Below are 24594 nucleotides of genomic sequence, written 5' to 3' on the forward strand. Positions count from 1 at the left end.
TGGGATCTCAATGTGGTTCTTTCCGCCTTAATGAAGCCTCCATTTGAACCTTTGGCTACCACTCCTTTCAAGTTTCTCACTTGGAAAGTACTTTTCCTTATTGCTCTTACCTCTGCCAGGAGGGTCAGTGAGCTACATGCACTAGTTGCAGATCCACCTTTTACGGTCTTTCATCATGACAAGGTGGTTCTGCGTACACATCCAAAGTTTCTCCCTAAGGTTGTCTCTGAATTCCATCTCAACCAATCCACTGGCAGTGTGCATTTCATTCTGTTATGCTCAGACCGGACTGACACTGGAAGGTTCTGTCACGGCCCATAGAGTTCGGGCTATGGCAGCATCTGTAGCTTTCCTCCGTTCCACTCCTATTGAGGAAATCTGCAAAGCTGCTACTTGGTCCTCAGTTCATACTTTTACATCTCACTATTGTCTGGATGCTTTCTCCAGACGGGATGGACACTTCGGCCAATCTGTTTTGCAAAATTTGTTTTCCTAATGGCCAACCTTCCCTCCATCCCTCTTTTTGTTAGCTTGGAGGTCACCCATCAGTCAAGAATATGCTGCCTGCTTGTCCTGGGATAAAGCACAGTTACTTACCGTAACAGGTGTTATCCAGGGACAGCAGGCAGATATTCTTGCATCCCACCCACCTCCCCAGGTTGGCTTCTTAGCTGGCTTATCCTAACTGGGGACCGCGCGCCTCTGTCGGGCGGGAAGGCACTCGCGCGTGCGCGGTGCGGCCTACTAGAACTTTCCAAGTTCTTAGAGTGCAATCACTCTAAAATTGTCCGTACCGGGGCTCCGTCGGTGCCGTCACCCATCAGTCAAGAATATCTGCCTGCTGTCCCTAGATAACACCTGTTACGGTAAGTAACTGTGCTTTCTGTGCTCCTTTGTGGGCCCGTGCCGTTTCCTGAATGACTGCTGTCAGTTCTCGCGGGACTCGTGACAGGACGCGCCATTCAGAAAGCAGCGCGGGGACAACAGATTTTTTTTTTTTTTTAATTCTTTATTCATTTTACATCTTACAAGTGTATCATAAAATAACATTTGAACTTATACAATATCACTTGATTTTTAAAAAGGTACCGGGGAGGGGGGGCTGCCTACGGGTTTCTCACTCTATAAGACCCTGTCCCAGTATACTACTAGACTACCAGAGGGGGTTCAGGGCAGGGCGGTGGGAATTTTTTTTCTTGGGTTTTCCTCCTCTACAGGTGGATGTGTCTTATGGTCAGGTGCGTCTTATAGAGTGAAAAATACGGTGCTTCCATTTACAAAAGCTAACCCCCCCAGCATCATGCCTCTGTTCAACCCTCCTCACTCTAATCCAGATCCTAATGATCTTCTTGTCTCCTCCATTTAACCCAGGACTCGTGCACAGCAGATCACAGTGGCCACTCATATTTCTCCCACTGCCTGGATTCTATAACATAGGATTCAGTGTCATGGTCAGCAAGTCCTGACCACCTCTCCTCCCCTTGATTCTTGTAACCCAGGACTCACGGTCTCATGTTCAGCAGGTTGTGATGCTCCCCCATTCCTAGTGATTTGCCTCGGCCGTGTGCTCGTGATGCCAGATATTTGTCCTTAGTCCAGGTCATATGCACTTTGTCTGCATATGTATCTGTGTCATCATCATCATCAGAGCCAATACTGGTCAGGCGCAGCATGGAGTTTCGATCTTTCACCAGCTGAGCCTGTGGTGGAGAAACAGCAGAGCCAGAGAGAACTGAGAAAGGCACCCTCTTCCATGTAGAAACTGGGCAGAACTGGATGCTGGTAACTTAAGAGCTTTCTCAAAATTTTCAAACTTTTCAAATGTTTGACAATTTTTTTAAAACAAACTTCTCTAAGAGACCAAGCTTTGCCGCCCCCCACCACACAGTGCATACCTCTCTATCCCGATCCGTTTTTGTGAGACGCATCTGCCGTAGCATCTGGGACCGCTGCTCCATCATCAGCGTGCGCTCATAGGTATAAGCAGAGATGTCACTGTCATGCTACAAGAGAGACATGTACAGGAGAGGGACACTGTCAGGAGAAAAAACATTCACAGAAACACAACCCCATCCCCAGTGAAACTGGAAGAGATGAGCAGGAGGTGGCCTAGACTAAGTTAAAGTGAATCTCGTCACATCCTTACCATCTCTACCACTTCCACCTCAGCCTCGATACGCAGGTGATACAGGAATGTGGCCAGATCTTTCTTCATCTGGATGCTATTATCTTCCATCTGTGCCACAGTGAAGATCCGAATATTGCATTTGCGCCAGACCTGACACGGAAGAGAATGCTGGAGAGCTTCAAATCTCACTTTACTCTGCCTATGTACCCCTCTTGTGGCATTTGGCTCACACAACTTGCACCTTGCTAATGTATAGAACACAGATGGGGTGAACATAACATAAGAACATAAGCAATGCCTCTGCTGGGTCAGACCTGAGGTCCATCGTGCCCAGCAGTCCGCTCACGTGGCAGCCCAACAGGTCCAGGACCTGTGCAATAATCCTCTATCTATACCCCTCTCCCCTTTTCCAGCAGGAAATTGTCCAATCCTTTCTTGAACCCCAGTACCGTACTCTGCCCTATTAAGCTCTTTGGAAGCGCATTCCAGGTGTCCACCACACGTTGGGTAAAGAAGAACTTCCTAACGTGTGGTGGACACCTGTACTTAGCCTTTCTTGTTCATTTGTGTGTTCTGTGAACCTGAATCTTACTGTTATAAGAAAAAGATTGCTGTAAAATAACTGAAGGAGTAATAGTCTCTCTCATGACCATGTTTTTAAAGAATGCATACCCAGGGCTGTAGTATTGCCTTGCTCACACTACTCCCTTTACCCTGTGATAAGGAAGAGATGACAATAGCACCACTTCCTCCCTCTCACTGCTCTGGTACCTTGTGTTGCTTGAGGAGGAAAGGCAACAGCATCAGCATGCCCCCATCATGCACAATCCACCACACATCGATGCTGCCCTCAGTGAAAGGCTCTGAGTTGCGAGGAAAGAGGTCAATGTTCTTGGCCACCAGCAGGGCCAGGCGGGCAGCTGTTGTCACTCGCACTGTGCCTGAGGGAAAAGGCAAGAAACAGGTTTACAGGCTTCTAAAGATTTTTGTTGGCCTTAGTCCCTCTATTCTACCTCTGAACAGCACGTACCAATAAAGGTTTTCCAAGCTCGAGAATCCTCGCTCTGTCGCCAGCCACTAGGCCAGCCCATAAGGACCGTGTTGTGTTTCATGCCTCCCAAGCCACAGGACTGGATGAGATGAGAGATACCCTCTCGTAGCTTCTGGGCCACTACTAGCTGGCAAAAGCCTTTCAGTTTCTCCTTTTCCATCAAGTGCTTGATAGTCTAGAATAAGGCAGGGAAATTTCAGACAGGACTTGTAGGTACCATTCAATGAAGTCTTACAAATATTACACTGCACCAAGGCAATACAAAATAGTGCCTTATTGTGTAGCCAGTTAGTTTTGTTTCATTTGAAACCTTACCACACACTGGTTCGAGTACAGGCTGATCACATGTGCATATGGGTGGAGGAAGAGGGTGGGGGTACTAGGGAGATTAAAACTTCATGGAAATATTAAAAAAGCAGTTTAGATGTAAATTAATGAACAGTATTACTTTATGATGCTGCAGATAAGCTCTGACCTGTTCAGCAGCTAGCGATTCCCCATAATTCTCCAGAAAGTTGCCAACAAGGACTGAGCCCACAATAGTAAGGCCTTTGCCAGCTTTGAGCTGGGAAGTGAAAGTCAGGAGACAGGGGTGCTTCACATGCAGGTCCTCATCCAGCTTCGAGAGCACCAGCAGTTGTGGCCTGCCCAGACAGAACAGAGCTATTACATATAAAAAGTCACAACCAGAAAGATCACACAAAGCATACTAAACATGCAATGGTAAAACAAAAAGTATTTGTATAACAGCACTAGATAGTTTTATAAAGTATTCAGATGGATTGTTACCTCACTTGGGCTAAGAATTATCCGAAGTATCCAGGCTTTGGGAGATATAGCGACTTGGCCAAGGTCACAAGTATAAGAACAAAAGAAAACCCAAGTGAATCTGAGCAAGATGAAACAAGCCCAGCATCCTGTCTCTTGACTGTGGCCAGTCCAGATTACTAATACTGGGCTGATCTCAAGCTGTATATCTTGTTTCCAACAGTTAAGTTCCAGGGATGAACAATGGCTCTTCTAAGTCTACCTAGCTAATAATGTCTTATGGACTTTGTGCCAGGAGCTCGTCCAAACCTCTGAATCCCACTATATTAGTGACCTTGACCACATCCTCTGGCAACAGAAACCACAGCTTAATCACCACCAAAAATACTTTCTACAAATTGTTTTCAGTCTGCTGCCATTAGTTCATGAAATGTCTTGTTTTTGTGTCCGAGAGGTTAAACAACCATTTTCTGTATAACTGTTCTACCCAACTTAGCGTCTGAGCACTTATTTCCAGCCCACTGCTCTAACCATCATATTGTCCCATTCTCCTCCAGAGAAGGATACATAAGTGTGTGGTGAAATACTCCATGACCCCTCAAGGTCTCATACCTCCAGTTCTTGGTGTGTGGAGGTCCTTCCTCTAGCCGCAGCAGGGCAAAGCGGGCTGCGCTTAGCGACAGCCCCCGGATCCCATCTCCCCACTCCTTTTCTGCTCTGCAAAGAGAAAACAATGTAAGCTTAATCTGACAAAGCATCTCTACTTGTGAAGTCTGGATCAGGACTTGACAGGGTTGCTCCCAAACGAGAAATCCTGCTGCAGGCTTACTTTAATCATACTGTATCTCCAGTTTATGCAATAAAGCAAGAAATAAGAGGTTGTATGTGGAAACTCTCCAGACCGGCACAGCAACTGATGGGAAATAGCTCACCATGACCAGCAGATGGAGACTGAGACACACTTTTGGCTATAGTACAAGTAGGCTGTGCAGTCCCAAGTTCAATCAGTCTGACAAATAGCCAAGCAGAACTAATAAACTAACAACTGTGAATTAGAACAGCCACAACACTCCCAGAAGGAGAACAACAACTAACAGAGAAATACTGTTGAATATTGAATAAGGATCTTCAGAAATGTCCCCACAGCTCAACAGCTATGCCCACACGAAGGTCACTGTTCTTTTAATCTCCTCTACCGCACCAAAAACGAGACACCGCAGAAAGAAATGCACTCTTTGCTCAAAACCCAAACAAAAATGGGCGGGGTCTGTGCTGGTCTGAAAAGACTAAAAGAAAGAAAATTAGCAGATAAGGACCTAATTTCTCCTTCTTTAATCATTTCTCCAGACCGGCACAGCAATTAATGGGATGTACTAAAGCAGTACCCCAAAGGGCCCCCCCCGAAGGGCCACCACAAGAACAAGCTCATCAAACCCTGCGTCTCGACACGCCTGAATGTCCACACGTTAGTGTTGCACAAAAGAATGGAGAAAGGACCAAACCGCAGCTCTACAGATATCCAATGGAAGAACAAGACTCAGCCCAAGAAGCGGCCTGACCCAGAGTGGAATAAGCTTTGAGAAATTCCAGAACAGGCTTCTTCTGAAGAAGGTACGCTGTTGCGATAGCCTCCTTGATCCATCGCGCAATGGTAGCCTGGGAAGTATCGTCTCCTCTATGAGGATCTGCTAAGAGGACAAAAAGACGATCCGATTCCTGGAACTCCTGGGTCCGCTGAACATAAGAGCGAAGGACTCGAAAGACATCCAACTTGCACAACTGCATCTGCTCCAATGAGCCCTCCCAACTACCCAAGACCGGAAAGACCACGGACTGGTTGACATGAAAAGGTGAAATCACCTTCGGCAGAAAGGAAGGAACCGGCCGCAGCACAACCTGCTTCCTAGAAAACTACAGGAAGGGAGAACTACAAGAAAAAGCCACAGCTCGGAAATGCGTCTCACAGAAGTAATGGCCACCAGGAAGTCCACTTTAAGAGTAAGGTACTTCAATGAGCAGGAACTCAGAGGCTCAAAAGGAGGGTGCACAAGCACGGAAAGCACCAGGATTGAGGTCCCAGGCCAGAACCGAAGGCCGCACCAGAGAACGGAGCAGCTTAGCTGCCCACAAAAAACAAACCACGTCCGGAGAAGAGGCCAAATGCTGACCATTCAGCAAACCATGAAATGTAGACAAAGCCGCAAGCTGCACCTGGAGAGAAGACCAGGCCAGGTCCCTGCCCAGGCCATCCTGCAAGAACTCCAAGATGTGAAGCAAAGAAGCGCGAATGGACATCACGCCACGCGCGGCACACCACTTAAAGATACACCAAACACGCCATAAGTTTTAGTTTAGTTTATTTAAAATTTGTTACACCGCTTATTGTACTTCTAAGCAGTGTACAGAATATAAAATAGTATATTAAAAAAAGAGAAATTACAAACTAATACAAAACTATACGGACTAGGTAATACAAATATTTTGGAGACAAAAGGATATGGGGGGAAATCCATAAAATATATAAAATAGTAAGACATTTAAGGGAAGTACAAAAGGGAGGATCTTGTCTGAAAAACTAATTAATTTTTTTATTTTTTTTAAATAATTCTTTATTCATTTTAAAACTGACAAACAAGTGATAAACATTATAACATTACAATACAAATAAGATATACAACACTTGATATTCTTATTTCATTTTTTTAGTTTGTTATTTCCAGAGCTAGCACAGAAGAAAAGGTTTCAGATTTCGAACACGTCAGTGAATAGGAAGGTTTTCATTTTTTATTTAAAGAGGTTTAATTAGTTTTCAGGGGAGTTTTTGATTTAAAGAGGTTTAATTGGTTTTCAGGGCAGTTTGTTTGTATGGTCTTAAATGTGAAAAGTATTTTATATGTAATTCGGTATGAAATAGGGAGCCAGTCTGCTTTAATCAGTAGTGGAGTTACATGGTCATATTTTTTTGCCTTCATAATGAGTTTTATTGCTATTTTTGTATGATTTTGTCCTTTATAAGGACACAGTCACCGAGGCGCAAAATCTATATATACCACGTATCAACAAGGGATCCAAGAGGAAAAAGAAGAAAGGAACTGGCATGGCTTAATGTAGAGGTGAAGGAAGCGATCAGAGACAGGAAAATTTTGTTTAAGGAATGGAAAAGGTCAAGAATGGATGAAAACTGGAATGAGCACAAACATCAACGCAGGTGCCATAAGGCAGTAAAAGGAGCCAAAAGAGACTACGAGGAAAAAATAGCCAAGGAGGCGAAAACCTTCAAGCCATTCTTTTGATATATTAAGGGGAAACGACCAAAGAAGGAAGCAGTGGAACCGTTGGATGACCATGGAATAAAGACAGTGCTAAAGGAGGACAAAGCAATCGCTGACAAATTGAACACATTTTTTGCGACTGTATTTACCGTAGAGGATATACACAGCATACCGGAACCTATCAGGCTATATGCTAGAAACGAAGACAGGAAACTGACAGGGTTGACGGTCAGTCTAGAAGAGGTATGCAGGCAGATCAATAGGCTTAAGAGCAATAAATCCCCGAGACCGGATGGCATCCATCCGAGGGTCATCAAGGAACTTAAAGGGACTATAGATTTATTGCTTCAACTAATAGCCAATCTGTCGATCAAATCGGGAAAGATTCCGGAAGACTGGAAGGTGGCAAATGTTACGCCGATCTTCAAAAAAGGTTCGAGGGGAGATCCGGGAAACTACAGACCGGTGAGTCTGACCTCGGTACCGGGAAAGATGAAGAGACGCTGATAAAAGACCGCATCATTGATCACCTTGATGGACATGGTCTGATGAGGACCAGCCAGAACGGATTCAGCAAAGGCAGATCTTGTTTGACGAACTTGCTGCACTTCTTCGAAGGAGTAAACAGGCAGATAGACAAGGGCAACCCGGTCGACATTGTATATCCGGATTTTCAGAAGGCGTTCAACAAGGTTCCACATGAATGACTACTTCGGAAAATTGTGAGCCATGGAATCGAGGGTGAAATACTCACGTGTATTAAAAACTGGCTGGAGCATAGGAAACAGAGAGTGGGGGTAAATGGACAATACTCGGACTGAAGAGCTTCACCAGTGGGGTGCCGCAGGATTCGGTGCTTGGACCCGTGCACTACAACATCTTAAACGATTTGGACATTGGTACGACGAGTGAGGTGATTAAATTTGCAGACGATATGAAGTTATTCAGAGTAGTGAAGACACAGGAGGATTGCGAAGATCTACAACGTGACATAATCAAGCTCGAGAAATGGGCATTGACATGGCAAATGAGGTTCAACATGGATAAGTGTAAGGTGATGCATGTCGGTAACAAAAATCTCATGCACGAATACAGGATGTCCGGGGCAGTACTTGGAGAGACCTCCCAGGAAAGAGACTTGGGAGTTCTGATCGACAAGTCAATGAAGCCATCCGCGCAATGTGCGTCGGCAGCGAAAAGGGCAAACAGAATGCTAGGAATGATTAAGAAGGGGATCACAAACAGATCGGAGAAGGTTATCATGCTGCTGTACCGGGCCATGGCGCGCCCTCACCTGGAGTACTGCATCCAGCACTGGTCACCATACATGAAGGACACGGTACTACTCGAAAGGGTCCACAGAAGAGTGACTAAAATGGTTAAGGGGCTGGAGGAGTTGCTGTACAGTGAGAGATTGGAGAAATTGGTCCTCTTCTCCCTTGAAAAGAGGAGACTGAGAGGGGACATGATCGAAAATTCAAAATACTGAAGGGAATAGATTTAGCAGATAAAGACAGATTGTTCACCCTCTCCAAGGTAGGGAGAATGAGAGGGTACTCTCTTATTTTAATATTCTTTATTCATTTTTAAAACATATACAATAAGTGAAATACAGAGTAAATTATTCATTTTACAATATACTCTCTAATGTTGAAAGGGGATAGATTCCGTACAAACGTAAGGAAGTTCTTCACCTAGAGAGTGGTAGAAAACTGGAACGCTGTTCCGGAGGCTGTTATAGGGGAAAATACCCTCCAGGGATTCAAGACAAAGTTGGACAAGTTCCTTCTAAACTGGAACGTACGCAGGTGAGGCTGGACTCATTTAGAGAACTGGTCTTTGACCTGGGGGCTACCGCGTGAGTGGACTGCTGGGCACGATGGACCACTGGTCTGACCCAGCAGCGGCAATTCTTATGTTCTTCTCATTTCCTTTTGTGTTAGCTTACCACCTCCACCTGCTGGAGACTGAGAGCAGACTGATTGTACTTGGTTGAGACTACACAGTCCACTTGTACTACAGCCAAAAGTTTGTGTCTCAGTCTCCACCTGCTGGTTATGGTGAGCTATTACTCATGAGTTGCTGTGCCTGTCTGGAGAGACGATTAAATAAACAACCTATTCACATCTACCCTTTCCACTCCACTCAGTATTTTACAGACCTGTCTCATATCACCCCTGAGCAATCTCTTCTACAAGCTGAAGAGCGCTAGACACTTTAACCTTTCCCCATAGGGAAGTCATCCCATCTCATCATTTTCATCGCCCTTCTATGTACCTTTTCTAATTCCGCTACATCTTTTTTGAGATATGGCAACCAGAACTGCACACAGTATCTGAGTATCATCTTTTTCCATTCTTTTCCTGATAATTCCTAACATTCTATTTGCTTTCTTAGCTGCCGCCGCTGCACATTGAGCTGAGGGTTTCAATGTCCTCAACAATGACACCTAACATAGAAACATAGAAATAGACGGCAGATAAGGGCCACGGCCCATCTAGTCTGCCCACCCCAATGACCCTCCCCTACCTTTCTCTGTGAATAGATCCCACGTGTCTATCCCATTTGGCCTTTTTCTGGGTAGCGACTCCTAATGTGAAACCCTGCATCACGTAGCTCTAGTTCAGGTTCCTCTTTCCCATATGCACCACTTTGCACTTGCTCACATTAAACATCATCTGCCATTTTGACACCCAGTCTCACAAGGTCATCTTACAATTTTTCACAATCCTCTTGCAATTTAACAACTTTGAACAACTTTGTGTTATCAGCAAATTTAACTAATTACTGCTTTTACTTTCAACTGAAACAAACTTTTGCTGCTAATGTTATGAGAGACACACAGAAAAAAACCCCACTACAAGCACCCAGGTCTTTTTTGGGAAGGTAGAGGGGAGTTTGGATTTTAAAATTACCTATCCAAACGCTGAGCTCAGTATGATTTATGGTTAGATTATAGTACTTATTTCCCTGCCCAAGAGGCTTCACTAAGCTGTGCTTGGGGAAACTGAGGGCAAAGTGACTTGCCCGAGGTCACAAGTATCAGCAACACCAAGCAGGATTTGAACCCTAGCTTCTCAGCCTACTGCTCTCACCGTTAGACAACTCCTCCAGTACCTGGTAGGTGCTTTTTCTTTTTTGTTCCAGTTCTTTAAGAGCAAGTGCTGGAATCCTGGTGCCATGAACCCTCAGTCATCACTGCCCAGGAATAATTATTCTATTTTAACAGACTATCTGTGATCACAGTGTCCACCCTCTTCCTCCCGATCTAGATTATAGTAAAGATAACCTTTTTCATGGAAGCATAAATTACTGCCATTGAGCTAGCTTCCCAAATGTATTTTAGGTAACTCTTAAAAAAAAACAAAAAACCTACAAAAATGAGCCGGCTGACTCACCCCTGGTATTCAATGTACTTGTAGATCATCACAGCAATCAGCATGGCAGCCATAGCATAATACCAGGAAGAGATGAACATCAGTGCTAGGCAGATGCTCATACCAAGGAAGGAGAGCACCCTAGAAGAGATGAAGCAGATAGAAAGTAAAACCCTGACATTCCATGACCTACAAATGGCTTTTTCCTAGCCCTGGTTACTGCAGAGAGTATTTAGCTACTGCCCTGACCAGTTAACTGACAAAGTTGAGATGGAGGCGTTCCTCAATAACACCAAATGAAGCTGTCTCCCCTCCCTACCAAACCTTGCCTCATGTATCATAAGTCATACTTGAGAAGAAAGCATTAACAACCAATCATATGCGGTTTGTGGAGGGATAAGGAGAAACTAGATTCTTACCTGTTAATTTTCTTTTTTTTAGTCTCTCCAGACTGACACAAATGAATGGGTTTATGTTCTTGCTAGCAGGTGGAGACTGAGAACACATTGACTTTTGGCAGTAGTACAAGTGGGCTGTGCAGTCCCATCTACAATCAGTCTGACGAATAGCCGAGCAGGAACTAACAAAGAACTTAAGAACTGTGAAGTTTAAACAAGTTCCCATGGAAATGGAGAAGACAAAATAGCTGTCCGATTGGACAGGGAGACACTGTTGGATACTGATTAGAACAAAAAACATTCAAAGTGTCACCACAGGTCAACAGCTATGTCAGACGAACCAAACTCTGTTGCTCCTACTACATTCTCCAAATCCAAGAAAAAGTATCGCAGAAAAACCGATTATTTATGAAAAGCCAAGCAAAATGACAGGATGGGCTCTGTGCTGGTCTGGAGGGACTAAAAGAAAGAAAATTAGCAGGTAAGAACCTAATTTCTCCTCCTTTATTGTCCCTCTAGACCGGCACAGATGAATGGGACGTACCAAAGCAGTACCCAGGAGGGACCCCCAAGGGGCTGCCACAAGAATATGCTCACTGAACACTGCGACCTGACATGCTGGAGTGTCCATACAGTAATGGCGAACAAAGGAATGGAGAGAAGACCAAACCACAGCTTTACAGATATCCACCGGATGCACAAGAGAACTCTCAGCCCAAGAGGCTGCCTGACCGCGAGTGAAATGAGCTTTGAGAAAACCAGAACAGATTTCTTCTGAAGAAGGTACTCCAAAGCGATAGCCTCCTTGATCCAGCGCGCAATCATAGCTTTAGAAGCACCATCCCCCTTACGAGGGCCCGAGAGGACAAAAAGACGATCTGACTTACAGAACTGGGTCCACTGAACATAAACATGAAGGACCTTAAGGACATCCAACTTGTTCCAAAGAACCCTTCCAAGTACCCAAGACCGGAAGGGAAACAGACTGGTTGACATGAAAAGAAGAAACCGGCCACAGCACTACCCACTTCCTAGAGAACTCCAGGAAGGGAGACCTACACGAAAAGGCCTGCAGTTCAGAAATGCGTCTCGCAGAAGTAATGGCCACCAGAAACACAGCCTGCAGAGTAAGGTCTTTCAAAGTGCAGGAGCTGAGGGGCTCAAAATGAGGACAAACTAGCACTGAAAGAATCAGATTGCGATCCCAGGCTGGAACCGAAGGACGAACTGGAGGCCGGAGTAATTTCACCATTCTCATGAAAAGGACCTCATCTGGAGAAGAGGCCAAACACTGACTGCGCAACAGACCATGTAAAGAAGACAAGGCCGCCACCTGAACCAGGCAAGGCCCTGCTCCAGGCCATCCTGTAAGAATTCCAAGATGTGAGGTAAAGATGCTTGAAGGGGTACCACATCACAAGCAGAACACCACTCCTCAAAGAGACACCAGATGCGCACATAGGCTCGAGAGGTGGACAGCCCCTGAGAGCCCAAGAGGGTAGAGATCACTTTATCAGAATATCACTTCTGACTTAGGCTTTCCCTTTCAGGGACCCAGATTGAACATAGGAATGGGTCCCTGAGTCAGAAGGTCCAGCAAGAGAGGCAGAGGAAGAAGATGTCACGAGAAGACAAACAAGATCTGCGTACCACAGGCAACTGGGCCATTCTGAAGCCACCAGGATCATGTTGCCTGTGTGCTGAGCAATGTAAAGAAAAACTCTGCCCATCAGTAGCCATGGAGGCAAAACATACAGCAGGCCATCCACTGGCCAAGTCTGCACCAGAGCATCCAGCTCCTTGGCCTGGTAATCTCTGCACTGACTGAAGAACCTTGGTGTTGACACTTCTAGACATAAGATCCATGATCGGTTGACCCCCACATCAGAACGATCAACTCAAAGGCTTCCAGACGCCGCTCACTGGGATCCAGAACATGACGACTGAGGAAGACCGCCTGGACATTGTCCACTCCCGCTATATGGGACGTTGAGATGTCATGAAGGTGCCTCCTGCGCTACCAGATGACTCTTGGTTCCCCCCTGACAACTGACGTAAGCCACAGGCATCGCATTGTCGGAGAGAATCCGAACCAACTTGCTCTCCAGCAATGACTGGAAAGCCGCCAACGCTAACTGAATGGCTCTGGTCTCCAGAATATTGATCAACCATGAAGCCTCTACTGGCGACCAGCTGGCCTCAGCCGAGCAACTGATACATTGGATTCCCAGAGGAGCCTAGCATCCATGAGAAGCACTATTTACTGGGGCTTATCCAGACTCATTCCCTGAACCATATTGGAAGACTGAAGCCACCAGCACAGGCTGTGACAAACCAACCCCCGAAGTGGGACTGGAGAGTCCAGATCGTGAATCTGCGGGGACTACTGCCAAAGAAGAGCATACTGAAGGAGGCGCATGTGAGCTCGAGCCCACTGGACCTAAACTAAACTAACTAAACTAAACCTTAGGTTTGTATACCGCGCCATCTCCGCAAGCGTAGAGCTCGGCACGGTTTACAGAATTAGGATAGAAAGGAACTCCAGAAGAAGAAGGGTAATAGGAAAGGAACTAAGAGGGTAGAGAGGGGTCAAGGTACCAAAGAGCGGGAGGTGTTAGATTTTTGAAAAGAGCCAAGTTTTCAGGTGTTTGCGGAAGAGTTGGAGGGAGTTTGAATTTCTGAGCGGGGAGGTGAGGTTGTTCCAGAGTTCTGTGATTCTAAAGGGGAGAGATGTTCCTAGTTTTCCTGCGCGAGATATACCTTTTGTAGAAGGGAATGATAGTTTCAGTTTTTGGGAGGATCTGGAGGAATTAGGGTTTAAGGAGTTCCAAAGGAGTGGAATAACGGAAGGAAGGATGCCATGTAGGATATTGAACGCTAAGCAGGCACATTTAAAGAGGATTCTGGAATGTACTGGAAGCCGGTGAAGCTTGGACAGAAGTGCAGAGACGTGGTCAAACTTGCCTCTTGTGAAAATGAGCTTAGCCGCAGCATTTTGAATTAGCTGAAGTCTATAGAGGTTTTTCTTAGTTAGGCTTATATAGATGGATGGAGCTGCCATCGACCCCAATAACTGCAGAAAATCCTGCACCCGAGGACAACGAAAATTCATCAGTGAGCGATTCTGGAAGCTTCTAATATCAATCGAACTGGCTGAGAGAGACAAAGATCAGCAGAGCTCAGCCCAAGAGATAACAAGCTTTCAGATGCAGAAACTTCAGGTTGGGGTACAGAAGCAATCCTTGACCCTGCGTAAGAAGTGAAAAAATTGGCAGATGTATTGGTTCCTTGGTACTAAGTTGAAGTAGAAGGGAGAACCAAGACTGTCTGGGCCACTGAGGTGCTATGAGTATCATGGTGGCTGATTCCTGCTTGGCTTTGACAAGAGTCTTTAGAATGAGAGGAATGGGTGGAAACGCATAGAGAAACTTGTGCATCTAATCCAAAAGAAAAAAACGCCTGCCTCCAGATGTTGAGGGGAGTAGAGTCTGGAGCAGAAGTGGGGTCATTTGGTGTTGTGGGGAGATGCAAACAAATCCATTTGAGGAGTTCCCCATGAGAATAAATAGGATGGAGAGCTGCAGAATTGAGCGTCCACGTGTGAGAATGAAGAATTCTGCTGAGTTTGTGTGCTAAGAAATTCTGACCCCCTTGAATGTAAACAGCTTTGAGAAAGATGTTGCGAGCAATCAACTACAGCTAGGTCATCTGAACCTTCTGACAGAGGAGAGAACCTGCGTCTCCTTGCTTGGTGATATAGTACATGGCTACTTGATTGTCCGTGTGAAGCAGGACATGGTTGATCATCAAATGCTGGAAAGCTTTGAGAGCATAATAAATCACTCTGAGTTCCAGGAGACTGACGTGAAATTGTTGCTTTTTGGATGACCAATGGCCATGAGTTTGAAGGCCATCCAGATGACCTCCCCCCCCCAGCATAAGTTGATGCATCCGTAGTCAGAACTTTCTGATGGAGAGGCGAGTGAAAAATCGATCCACTTGCACCCGTTCTACTCCACTTAGGATTTTGTAGACTTCAATCATATCTCCCCTCAGCCGTATCTTTTCCAAGCTGAAGAGCCCTAACCGTTTTAGTCTTTCCGCATACAAAAGGAGTTCCATACCATTTACCATCTTGATCGCTCTTCTTTGAACCTTTTCTAGCGCCACTATATCTTTCTTAAGATAAGTAGACAAGAATTGAACCCAATACTCCAGATGAGATCGCACCATGGAGCGATACAGGGGCATTATAACATTCTTAGTCTTGTTAACCATCCCTTTTTTAAAAAAAATTCCTAGCATCCTGTTTGCTTTCTTTGCCGCCGCCACACATTGGGCAGAAGGTTTCATCATATAGTCTACGAAGAATAAGCTCCTGCAGTTCTTCCTGGTGAAAAATGCGCATGACCAAAGCATCGCCAACCAGCAGCTCAGAAACACAACCTTCTGCATCATCTACTCTCTCTTCCCCCCCCCCCCCCCCCCCGGGGATCTTCCATGATGTTCAAGTCCTCATTGGGTGAAATAGTGTTAGTGAGAAAAAAAATCCTCGTCCCACAAAACCCACGGATGCTTAAGACGGGGGTAGATGTTGGAGGGAGAGACACCCCCCTGAAGAACCAAAAACCATCAGAGAAGAAGCAGGAACCCCAGCCGCCTGCAAGCAAGCCTTGCATATGGTTAAAACAAATCAAGGGCAAAACCCCCTGGCAGCAAGAAGAAACACCCAAGACCTGTTCTTGTCTCTCTAAAATAGGAGGGAGGCCACAGGCAAAATAGCAGAGCTTCCCACCAAAACCGACAAAAAGCCTGTCATAAAAAAACTTCCCTGATGGCTGTAGCGGCAAAGAGTTCTGAATGGGCCTAGCCGCTAAAGCAGAACTGCAGGAAGCATCAGCTGTAGCAGTAAGGGAATCCCCAGCACTATCAGCAGTAAGGGAAACATGATTTCCCTGACTGCCGGCTGGGGAAATCCCTGTGTGTTGTAGGAGAAGCCACTGCCTGCAGCCGATGAGCAGTGCACGCGCGAAGGGGAATCCCACTTGCCAGCACCTGAAGTCAACGAGTATTCTCCCTCACTTCATGCACATGCTGACCGCATCAGCTACTCATCAGACACACAATGAGCACTTTTTCAGTCTCTTTAAAGTGCTCATTGTAAACTGCTAGGGAGGAAATAAGTGCCGGTTAGTAATAAAAACCAATTAAGCTCAATCAAAGGCTTCCTTTCAGATCGGCACTGCCTCAGGACTTTTTTTATTTAAACTAAAAAAAACTTTAACTGACAAAGGAGCAGACTCCACAGGCTCTCAAAGCTGTAGTCTCTGCCTAATTGTGGCAAGGAATACAGCTGAGGCACCTCTAAACAAAAAATGGGAAGGTGGGGGGAGGGACTCGGCTGCCCAAGTGTGGCACCCCCTAGGTTAGACGGACTCTGAAAGGGTCCCCTAAGCTCTATCCGGACAGCCAAAAAAAAGAACAATAAAGGCCACTAATCAGATCCAACAGGCCCTAACTAACAAGAGAAAAGACTGTATAGTCTTACTACCTCCATCTGCTGGAGACTGAGAACAGACTTGTACTACTGCCAAGTCAGTGCGCTCTCAGTCTCTACCTGCTGGCAGAGGAACATAAACCCATCCGTCTGTGCCGGTCTGGAGGGACGATAAAGAAAATTTAATTCCTTAGAATGATCTGTAAACATCGGTGTCTTAAAAAGCAAGGATGGAAAACCCATGACTATAAGTGGTATTGGTAGGAAATTTAATTGGAACTAAGGGAGCCACACTGCCACAATCTCCCCAACTTATAAAACTCCTGAGGGCCTGCAATTGTGAGATCAGTGTCTTCCAGTACATTTCATTAAAAGATCCCACTTCTTGACCCCTCAACAATGAATACAACGTACCAGTGGTAATAATGGAAGCGTGGCCTCCAGTTAGGGCTACGCAGGAGTGTCTGTAGTGCACAAGCCAGATTGACAAAGAGATAGCACATCAGAAAGAACCTGAAAAAAGGAGACAGAGTACATTAACTTCAAAAATTTCTGCATCGATACTCTCAAGCAAAGCAAGAAAAGGGCTTGCTTCACAAGCAAAGGGCTCCAACATAAGCCTGGTATAAGCACGTACATGGAGAGAATGGGTGCCACAAGGTCCAGCGAGGCAATAAGAATCCCCAGTTCAGCAATAGCAGCCGTCAGCAGCAGTGCCCAGGTGGGCTCACCATTGGCTTTTCCATGTCCAAAGACCTGCAAGGATGCAGAGAAACCAGTGCAAGAGGAGAGAACTCAGAATACTATAAGATGCAAAACAGCCACAGATACAGTATAAGGAAAATGCTATTACCCGCAGAAAGGGGATGATGTTGTCCTTGGCAATGGCCTGCAACAGTCTGGGGGCTCCGGTGAGGCTCTGCAGTCCAGCTCCACAAGTAGAAAAGAATGAACCAATAACAATCACCCAAGGAGAGGGCCAGGATAATGTTCCCACTACCAGATTCCCGTTCACCACATCCCCAAACCTACAAGAGACACACACAAATCAGTTCTGTTACACCTGCAACATCTTCCCTGATAACTAACTGCCTGATGAGATGTGGGCATCCCCACAGAGAAAGGATACTCACTTATCTCTGAGAACCACCCCTTCAATGCAGGCTCCAAAGAAAACCACATTGCTAAGATCTGAGACATGAGGTGGTCAAGGAAAATTAATTATAGTCAGAAACTCACAAGCTTCAGAGGCTAGAGGTTCCTAGTCCTGGGGAAGAACAGCAACACCTGTCCAGAAAGCACATGCCTCAAAATCAAGCAAAGGTTCAAGGCTCAAAGTGACAAAAAGAAAGGATACAGACCAAGGACGTAGTCAGAATAGCCAGAATGGTTCCAATGGGGATCGACTTCTGAGCATCCTTTAGGTCTCCAGATCGGTTTGACCCTGCCATAATCCCTTCACATTGGAAGGAACAAAGAAAAATCAAGAATCATGTGGTATTTCTGAATACTGTGTTCTAGCTTTCCCTGCTTTCCCTCCTCAAATTCCTCAGAAGGTAGGAGAAATTAGATTCTTACCTGTTAATTTTCTCTTTCTTTTAGTCTCTCCAGACCGGCCCCTCCCTCCCAACGGCAAAAAAGAACTCACTGCAAATGCTGAACAAACACCTAGGAACTGTTCCTGTCTCTCTAAACCAGGAGGGAGGTCACCTGAGGCCACAGGCAACATGGCAGAGCTTCCCACCAAAACCAATGAAAAGCCCACCCAAAAAATCTCCCCCTGAAGCCTGTAGCGGCAAGCCTGAATGGACCTAGCTGCTAAAGCAGAACTGCAGGCAGCAGCTGCTGTAGCAGTAAGGGGATCCCCAGCACTATCGGCGGCCAGGGAAATCCGATTTCCCTGGCCATCAATAGCTGGGGAAATCCATGTTTGGAGGGTAGGGTAAGCTCAGGCTTCCCTACTACCTACAGTCATTGAGCGGTGCATGGACGAAGGGGAACCCTGCTCGCCAGCACCAAGTTGATGAGGATTCCCCCTCATATCCGCCGGAACAGTTCGTGCACACACTGGCCAAATCCACCGCTCGAAGGGCAAACAGTGAGCACTTTTTCTGCTTCTTTAAAGTGCTCATTGTGAACCGCTAAGGAAACAAAAACAAAACCAGCGGTTACCAATAAAAACCAATTAAAGGTCATTTAAGGCTTCCTTTCAGACTGACACTGGCTCAGGGCTTTTTTTTTCCCCACACAAAAGTAAAAACTTTAATGGACAAAAGAGCAGGCCCCACAGGCTCTCAAAGATGTAGTCTATGCCCGACTGTGGCAAGGTGTACACCTGAGGCTCCTCTAAGAAAAAGAAAAAAAATTGGGGGAGGTGGGGGAAATGGGGGAAGGACTCGACCATCCGAGTGTGGCACCCCCAAAGTCAGATGGACCCCCGAAAGTGTCCCCAAAGCTCTGTCTGGACAGCAAAAAAGGACAAAAAAGGCCATTAATCAAATCCAACAGGCCCTAACCATCAAAGGGAAAGACTACACAGGCTTACCACCTCCACCTGCTGGAGACTGAGAACAGACTGATTGTAGATAGAGAATGACATGATACCTGCCCCTGCCCCGTCTCCACAAACCATCTGATCCCATCCACACAAACCTCAAATAGTTTTATACTGCACTTATTTTATTAAAGTATAAAAAAAACAATATTCTGTACAATTGTCATTTTATAAATCAAAATTCTGGCTGCCGAACTAGAGGAAGAGATCTTCAGCTGGCAGGGCTTTATTTATAAATGTTTATCAACACAACTAATATACTAATTTATCCTAAAGCAAAAAAAAAAAAAAAATAGAATTTTTTTTTCTACCTTTGTTGTCTGGTTTCTGCTTTCCTCATCTTCTCATTATTCTATTCCTTCTATCCACTGTCTGCCTTCTCTCTGCCTCTTCCATATGGCATCTTCTCTGTTACTGTGTCTTTTCCTTCCATCGCTTCCTCCACCCCTTCCCATTGGTCTGGGACCTATCTTCTTCCCTCCGCTCCCCCCATAGTCTGGTATCTCTGTCTTCTTCCCTTCCATCTTTCCTTCCCTCCCCCAGGTGGTTTTTAGCATCTCTCTCCTCCTTTCTTCCCATCAGACCTGGTATCAGTCTCCTCAATACAGCATGTGCCCTTTTCTTCTTTATCCCCTCCTTCCATCCAGTATGTGCTCCCCCCTCTCTCTCTCTCCCCCACCCCACATTCCTTCAGTGTTTTATTCACTCTCTCCCCTCTCCACTTTCCTTCAGCGTCTTCTCCCCTCTCTCCTACCCAATTCCCTTCAGCGTCTGTTTCTCTCTCCCTTCCCCCCTATCTCTCCACTTCTCTTCAGTGCCCTTCACGCAGTTCAGCAGCCCCCACCCTCCCTCCTTTCACCTCACCTTCACTGGCGATTTTCATTTTTCTGTCTCTGAGCGGCCCGAGCCTTTCCTCAAGTTGCGTGTGGCTACACTGAAACTTCTCCTCTGATGCAACTTCCTGTTTCCAGCTATGTCAGAGGAGAAGTTTCAGGCAGCCGCACACGACTTGTTTAAAGACTTGTGCCGCTTGGAGACAGAAAAATGAAAATCACCAGCGAAGGTGAGGTGAAGGGAGGGAGTGAGATGCACAGACCATGGCGATTGAGAGGAAGGAGGGAGGGGGCTGTAGGACCATGTGATCGCGAGGGGTGATAAGGCAGCAGTCTCCAACAAGCAGGCTGTGTGTCCCTAGGAGATCAAGCCAACCTCAGTTTTCGCTTCTGGTTTGCTCTGCTAGAAGTGAGTGTTTAAAGAGACGCTTGACATTGATTTGAAAATCACTGTATTGCTTGAACTGTTTCATTCCTGTGAGTTTTCTCAGCATTACAAAAAAAAAACAACAACAAAACCAAATGAGGGGCTGTGAGAGAGTAGGTAAAGGCTGAAGGGGGATTGAAGGAGAGAGCACATGGATGGTGGAAAGGCTGGAGAAGCAACATTCTAAATTTGTGGAAGTTTTGGAGGGCTGAGGTACACAGGTGGAAGCCAACTGGGAAGAGGGGTGAATGGGTAACAGTATAGCAGGGCAGGCAGAGTTACATCAGCTGCTGTAATGGAAGATGTAGGCAGGGATAATACAAGTGAGAGAATAGGCAGTGGAAGAGCAAGGGAATTAAACATCGGAAATGCTGAAAAGGAGAGATGGGGAAGGGGAAAGTAATAAGAAACAGATACCATTCTTTATTGTCCCTCCAGACCGGCACAGAATGGATGGGTTTACACTCGTCTGCCAGCAGGTGGAGACTGAGAACACATTTACTTTTGGCAGTAGTACAAGTAGGCTGTGCAGTCCTATCTACAATTAAAGAATGACATGGTGACTGTTACCCATGGCTAGCCGCAGGTAACCCACCGAATGGGAAAAAAAAACCCCTGGTTGCCATGGGTATGGGGGATAAGGCCATTCACCACTCCGTGGAGCAGTGAATGGCCTTGTCCCCGCAGTTAGGTATTTTGCGCGTGTTGCCTCTTATGTACCCTCCTTCCCAATTGCTATACCTGTTACAGAGGGAAAGAAGATCCCCACTAGGAGAGTGAAGGAGGTGGTGATGTCAGTCAGGACGTATTCATGATTGATGGAGCCTAAAACCTCTGCAGATGTCAGAGAAGCTTTCTCAATGATGTCCCCTTTCTGAAGATAATTACTCCATAGGTTTTCTGCCATGAGAAGAGAATGAATAAAGAATCGGTGATGAACCACTCACAGTCTATCTTCTTATCACCAACAGTCCTGCCTTCTGTGTCCAGTTTCTGTCTGCAACTGACCTCTCTTTCTTACCTGCAATAATGCCACTGCTCATGCCTGGGATTCCATCTATTTCTGTCACATTGTTGTGGGTGAAATATTCATCACAGGTGGTAATGTTCAGTTCACTGGCATGGCAAAAGAAGCCCCACAGCTTGGTGGGTTCGAGAGGCTCAGAAAGATTAGTCCTTTCCTGGAATTTAGCACAGACATCAATCTGGCGTCTTGACAGAGTACGATTCCCAAGCAGGCAGACCCTGAATTTTATGTGAGAATAGAGGAAGCAAGAAAAATAAGGTGGGGGGGGAGGAGGAGGAGGACATAAGAACAAAGAGCTTAAAATGCTTTATGAAATCCCCATCATTGTTTCTATATTTGCTTTTCTCAGCATTTTTCAATATGAAAAATAAAATGAATTTAATAGGTATTAAAACATTTTTATATGTGTTCTGATTATCCAAATTCTATAAACAATTAACAGTTCTTATGTTCCAGTACTGCTCCCCCCTTCTCAATCCTCCACCTGGGCACCTACGGGAAACTTGGTGGTGCGAAGGCAGATTTGATTGCTCCAGCATAGATGGCTAGGATGGAAACAATAACACAGGTCAAGAAGACAGAAGCAAACTTGTTGACATATTTCACTCCAATGAAGACCACTAGAGCCATGAGGATGAGGAAAGCACTGCCATAAACCCTCATGTTATTCAGCATGGCCCCCGAGCTCTCTGCCTCATCTGTATTCTGGAAAATGGCTGCTGAAGGCACGATGTACACCTAAAGGGCAAATGGAAAGAGCAATCCAAGTCACTCCTTAACCTTCTTTAAGAAAGGGATAAAATCTTTTCAATATAGCCCGGTTGTGACCTTAGGTCAGTCATTTAAATTACACACAAAAAAAGGGAAAAAATATGTTTCCAAATACAATCAAAAGAACTTATGTTAAAAGCTGAAAATAGGTTAATAAATAGAAAGAAAAACAAGAAAATCTACCATTTCCACACTATTAGGCAAATTATCAGCTACAATCCACCATAATAGTGAAATCAAATACTACGGTACCATGTAGGCTTGTCAGGAAAGTATAGTTAGTTACCCTAAATCAGTTACTTACCGTAACAGTTGTTATCCAGGGACAGTAGGCAGCTATTCTCAACATATGGGTGACATCATCCACAGAGCTTATGCTATCTCAAAAGCATCATAGGCTGATCTTGCTAAATATTTTCTAATCTGTGAAAGTGCAAATAGTGTCCTTATATTCCTGAAGATGTTGCAAAGGAATATACTTTTTAAAGTGAGACAATTTTCTTACCAGTTGTTTTAGATAACAGGACATGTAGAAATTGTAATTAAGGACCATACCTGCCAGCATAGAATTTTGGTAAAGGTGATATCCAAACTTGTCCATAGTGATGCCGAGGCATACAATTTTGAACTAAATGATTTTTTTAAGGGTTGACTCTACAAGCAATGATTGATGTTGAAGTTGTGGTTTATCAAACCCTGGACAAGAAATGATTCTGTGGATGGAATCAAGTTTTCTTGGAGCTACAGAGATAGTTAAAGGCATTTCCCAATTTTTGAGAAATGTCTCCTTGAGAATGCCATGTAACGGTAACTTGAGGAGCTCTTTGGGAGGCTCATCATAGTTCAAAGCTTCTAAGTATTCAGCACTTGGTCCAGTGTCAACTTCCAATTTGACAGGTAGGGCTTTGCCCAGCTGCCTAATATATTTAGTAAAGGAAAGTCTTTCTGTAGGAGATCTTGCTTTAGGAGGTGTTTTCTGTGGTGACTGTTCTGAAGGGGTGTCATAAGATAAAGCAGATTCACACCCTGAGTCAGAACGCAAATCTGAATCATAGAGAAGTTTTGGAGAAGCTGTGCAGCGAAGAAAACAATGTGCATGGGAAGTACTGCAACATCTTCGATACCGATTCGATGAAGAAGATTACGAGGATTGACGAGTACCCCTTTTACACTTCGAAGTGCGAGACCAGCACGATGAAGACAGATGATTCCTTGGCATCGAATGCCGTGTCGAAGAAGAGCATCCATGCTTTGAAGTAGCGGATTGATGCCTCGATTGAGAACATTGATGAGATAAGCTAGAACATCAATGCGAAGATCGATGTCTGAAGGCAGAACATCGTCAAGATGGAGAGTGATAATGTCTCGTGGAAGATTCATGAGAAGTAGCTCAGTGCTCCGACAGTGGTACTTTGAGGCCTTGTAGTGTTATGCTCAGGCTGGGCCGGTACTGAGGAAGTCGATGTAAGCACCGGCATGCAATGCAATTTGAACATATCATTGATCTCCCTCTGGAAGAACTCATCGAGTTTCTCCCTGAAAATATGCACTGGTACTGATGACTCATTGGCCAGTACCATCAGTGAACTCGATGAGGATGCACACCGAGAAAGAGAGACAAGCTGTGAAGCTGGAGAACAATGGTGTCGATATTTGGTCTGCATCAAGAGACTCGAGATGCTGTCAAGACTTTCGACGCTTGCTGGGAAGTGGATGGCTTCTTAGCTGGCTTCCCCAATACTATACATTCTTGCGATGTCGACATCAATGCAGGAGTTTTTTATGGAGACGGCTCTGAAGATTTGGCAGTGTCCATGGCCGAGCCGAAGAGCTTCTCCTGTTGAATGCGACGGGCCTTGATGGAGCGCTTTTGTAAGGTGGAACACCGAGCACAAGATTCAACTCGGTGTTCAGGGCCTAACATTAAACACCAACTATGAGGGTTGGTGATGGAAATAGGCTGCTGACACCTACTGCACTTCTTCAGACCCATTAACGGTCTCGAAATGGATGGGAAAATTTCGTCAGTGAGATTGAACTCAATTTTGAGAGACCCGCCGAGGAAACCTCCCAAGGCTTCAGCCTGAGAAAAAGGAAAGTGGAAAGAAAATTATATTAGTATTTTTTTAGTAGTAAAAATAACAGTATTAAAATAAAAATTAAGAAAAGAAAAACCCCCACAAAAAAACACAAAGCGTTAAGGCAACGCAGACTGAAAAGAGTCCACTTAACCACAGTTGAAGTGGACTTAGACCAGATATACTATCAGATCGACAAACTTAAAAGTGACAAATCCCCTGGACCGGATGGAATTCACCCGAGAGTCTTAAAGGAATTGAAGGTTGAAATCGGAGAGTTATTGCAAAAACTTGCAAACCTGACAATCAGAACTGGACAGATACCGGACGACTGGAGGATAGCGAACGTCACGCCAATTTTCAAAAAAGGATCGAGAGGGGAACCGGGCAACTATAGGCTTGTGAGTCTTACG

The 24594-nt window shown here is 45.3% G+C and overlaps 1 protein-coding gene across 5 annotated transcripts in view; it reads right to left on the minus strand.

The window, feature by feature from the left end:
- SLC12A6 (solute carrier family 12 member 6) overlaps positions 1 to 24594 on the minus strand; it is a 108871-nt gene that overhangs the window by 6844 nt on the left and 77433 nt on the right. For all 5 annotated transcript variants that reach the window (XM_033923017.1, XM_033923016.1, XM_033923018.1 and 2 more), the window contains 16 exons: positions 21829 to 22070; positions 21327 to 21550; positions 21047 to 21205; positions 17849 to 17947; positions 17625 to 17682; positions 17345 to 17519; positions 17129 to 17247; positions 16906 to 17004; positions 10618 to 10737; positions 4560 to 4664; positions 3655 to 3823; positions 3159 to 3354; positions 2900 to 3069; positions 2147 to 2278; positions 1896 to 2003; positions 1507 to 1700 (listed from right to left, as the gene is read on the minus strand). In XM_033923017.1, the coding sequence (XP_033778908.1) occupies positions 1507 to 1700; positions 1896 to 2003; positions 2147 to 2278; positions 2900 to 3069; positions 3159 to 3354; positions 3655 to 3823; positions 4560 to 4664; positions 10618 to 10737; positions 16906 to 17004; positions 17129 to 17247; positions 17345 to 17519; positions 17625 to 17682; positions 17849 to 17947; positions 21047 to 21205; positions 21327 to 21550; positions 21829 to 22070 (2369 nt within the window). The remainder of the gene's footprint in view (positions 1 to 1506; positions 1701 to 1895; positions 2004 to 2146; positions 2279 to 2899; positions 3070 to 3158; positions 3355 to 3654; positions 3824 to 4559; positions 4665 to 10617; positions 10738 to 16905; positions 17005 to 17128; positions 17248 to 17344; positions 17520 to 17624; positions 17683 to 17848; positions 17948 to 21046; positions 21206 to 21326; positions 21551 to 21828; positions 22071 to 24594) is intronic.

This window comes from Geotrypetes seraphini, chromosome 16 (genome assembly GCF_902459505.1).
Source record: "Geotrypetes seraphini chromosome 16, aGeoSer1.1, whole genome shotgun sequence".
NCBI lineage: Eukaryota > Metazoa > Chordata > Amphibia > Gymnophiona > Dermophiidae > Geotrypetes > Geotrypetes seraphini.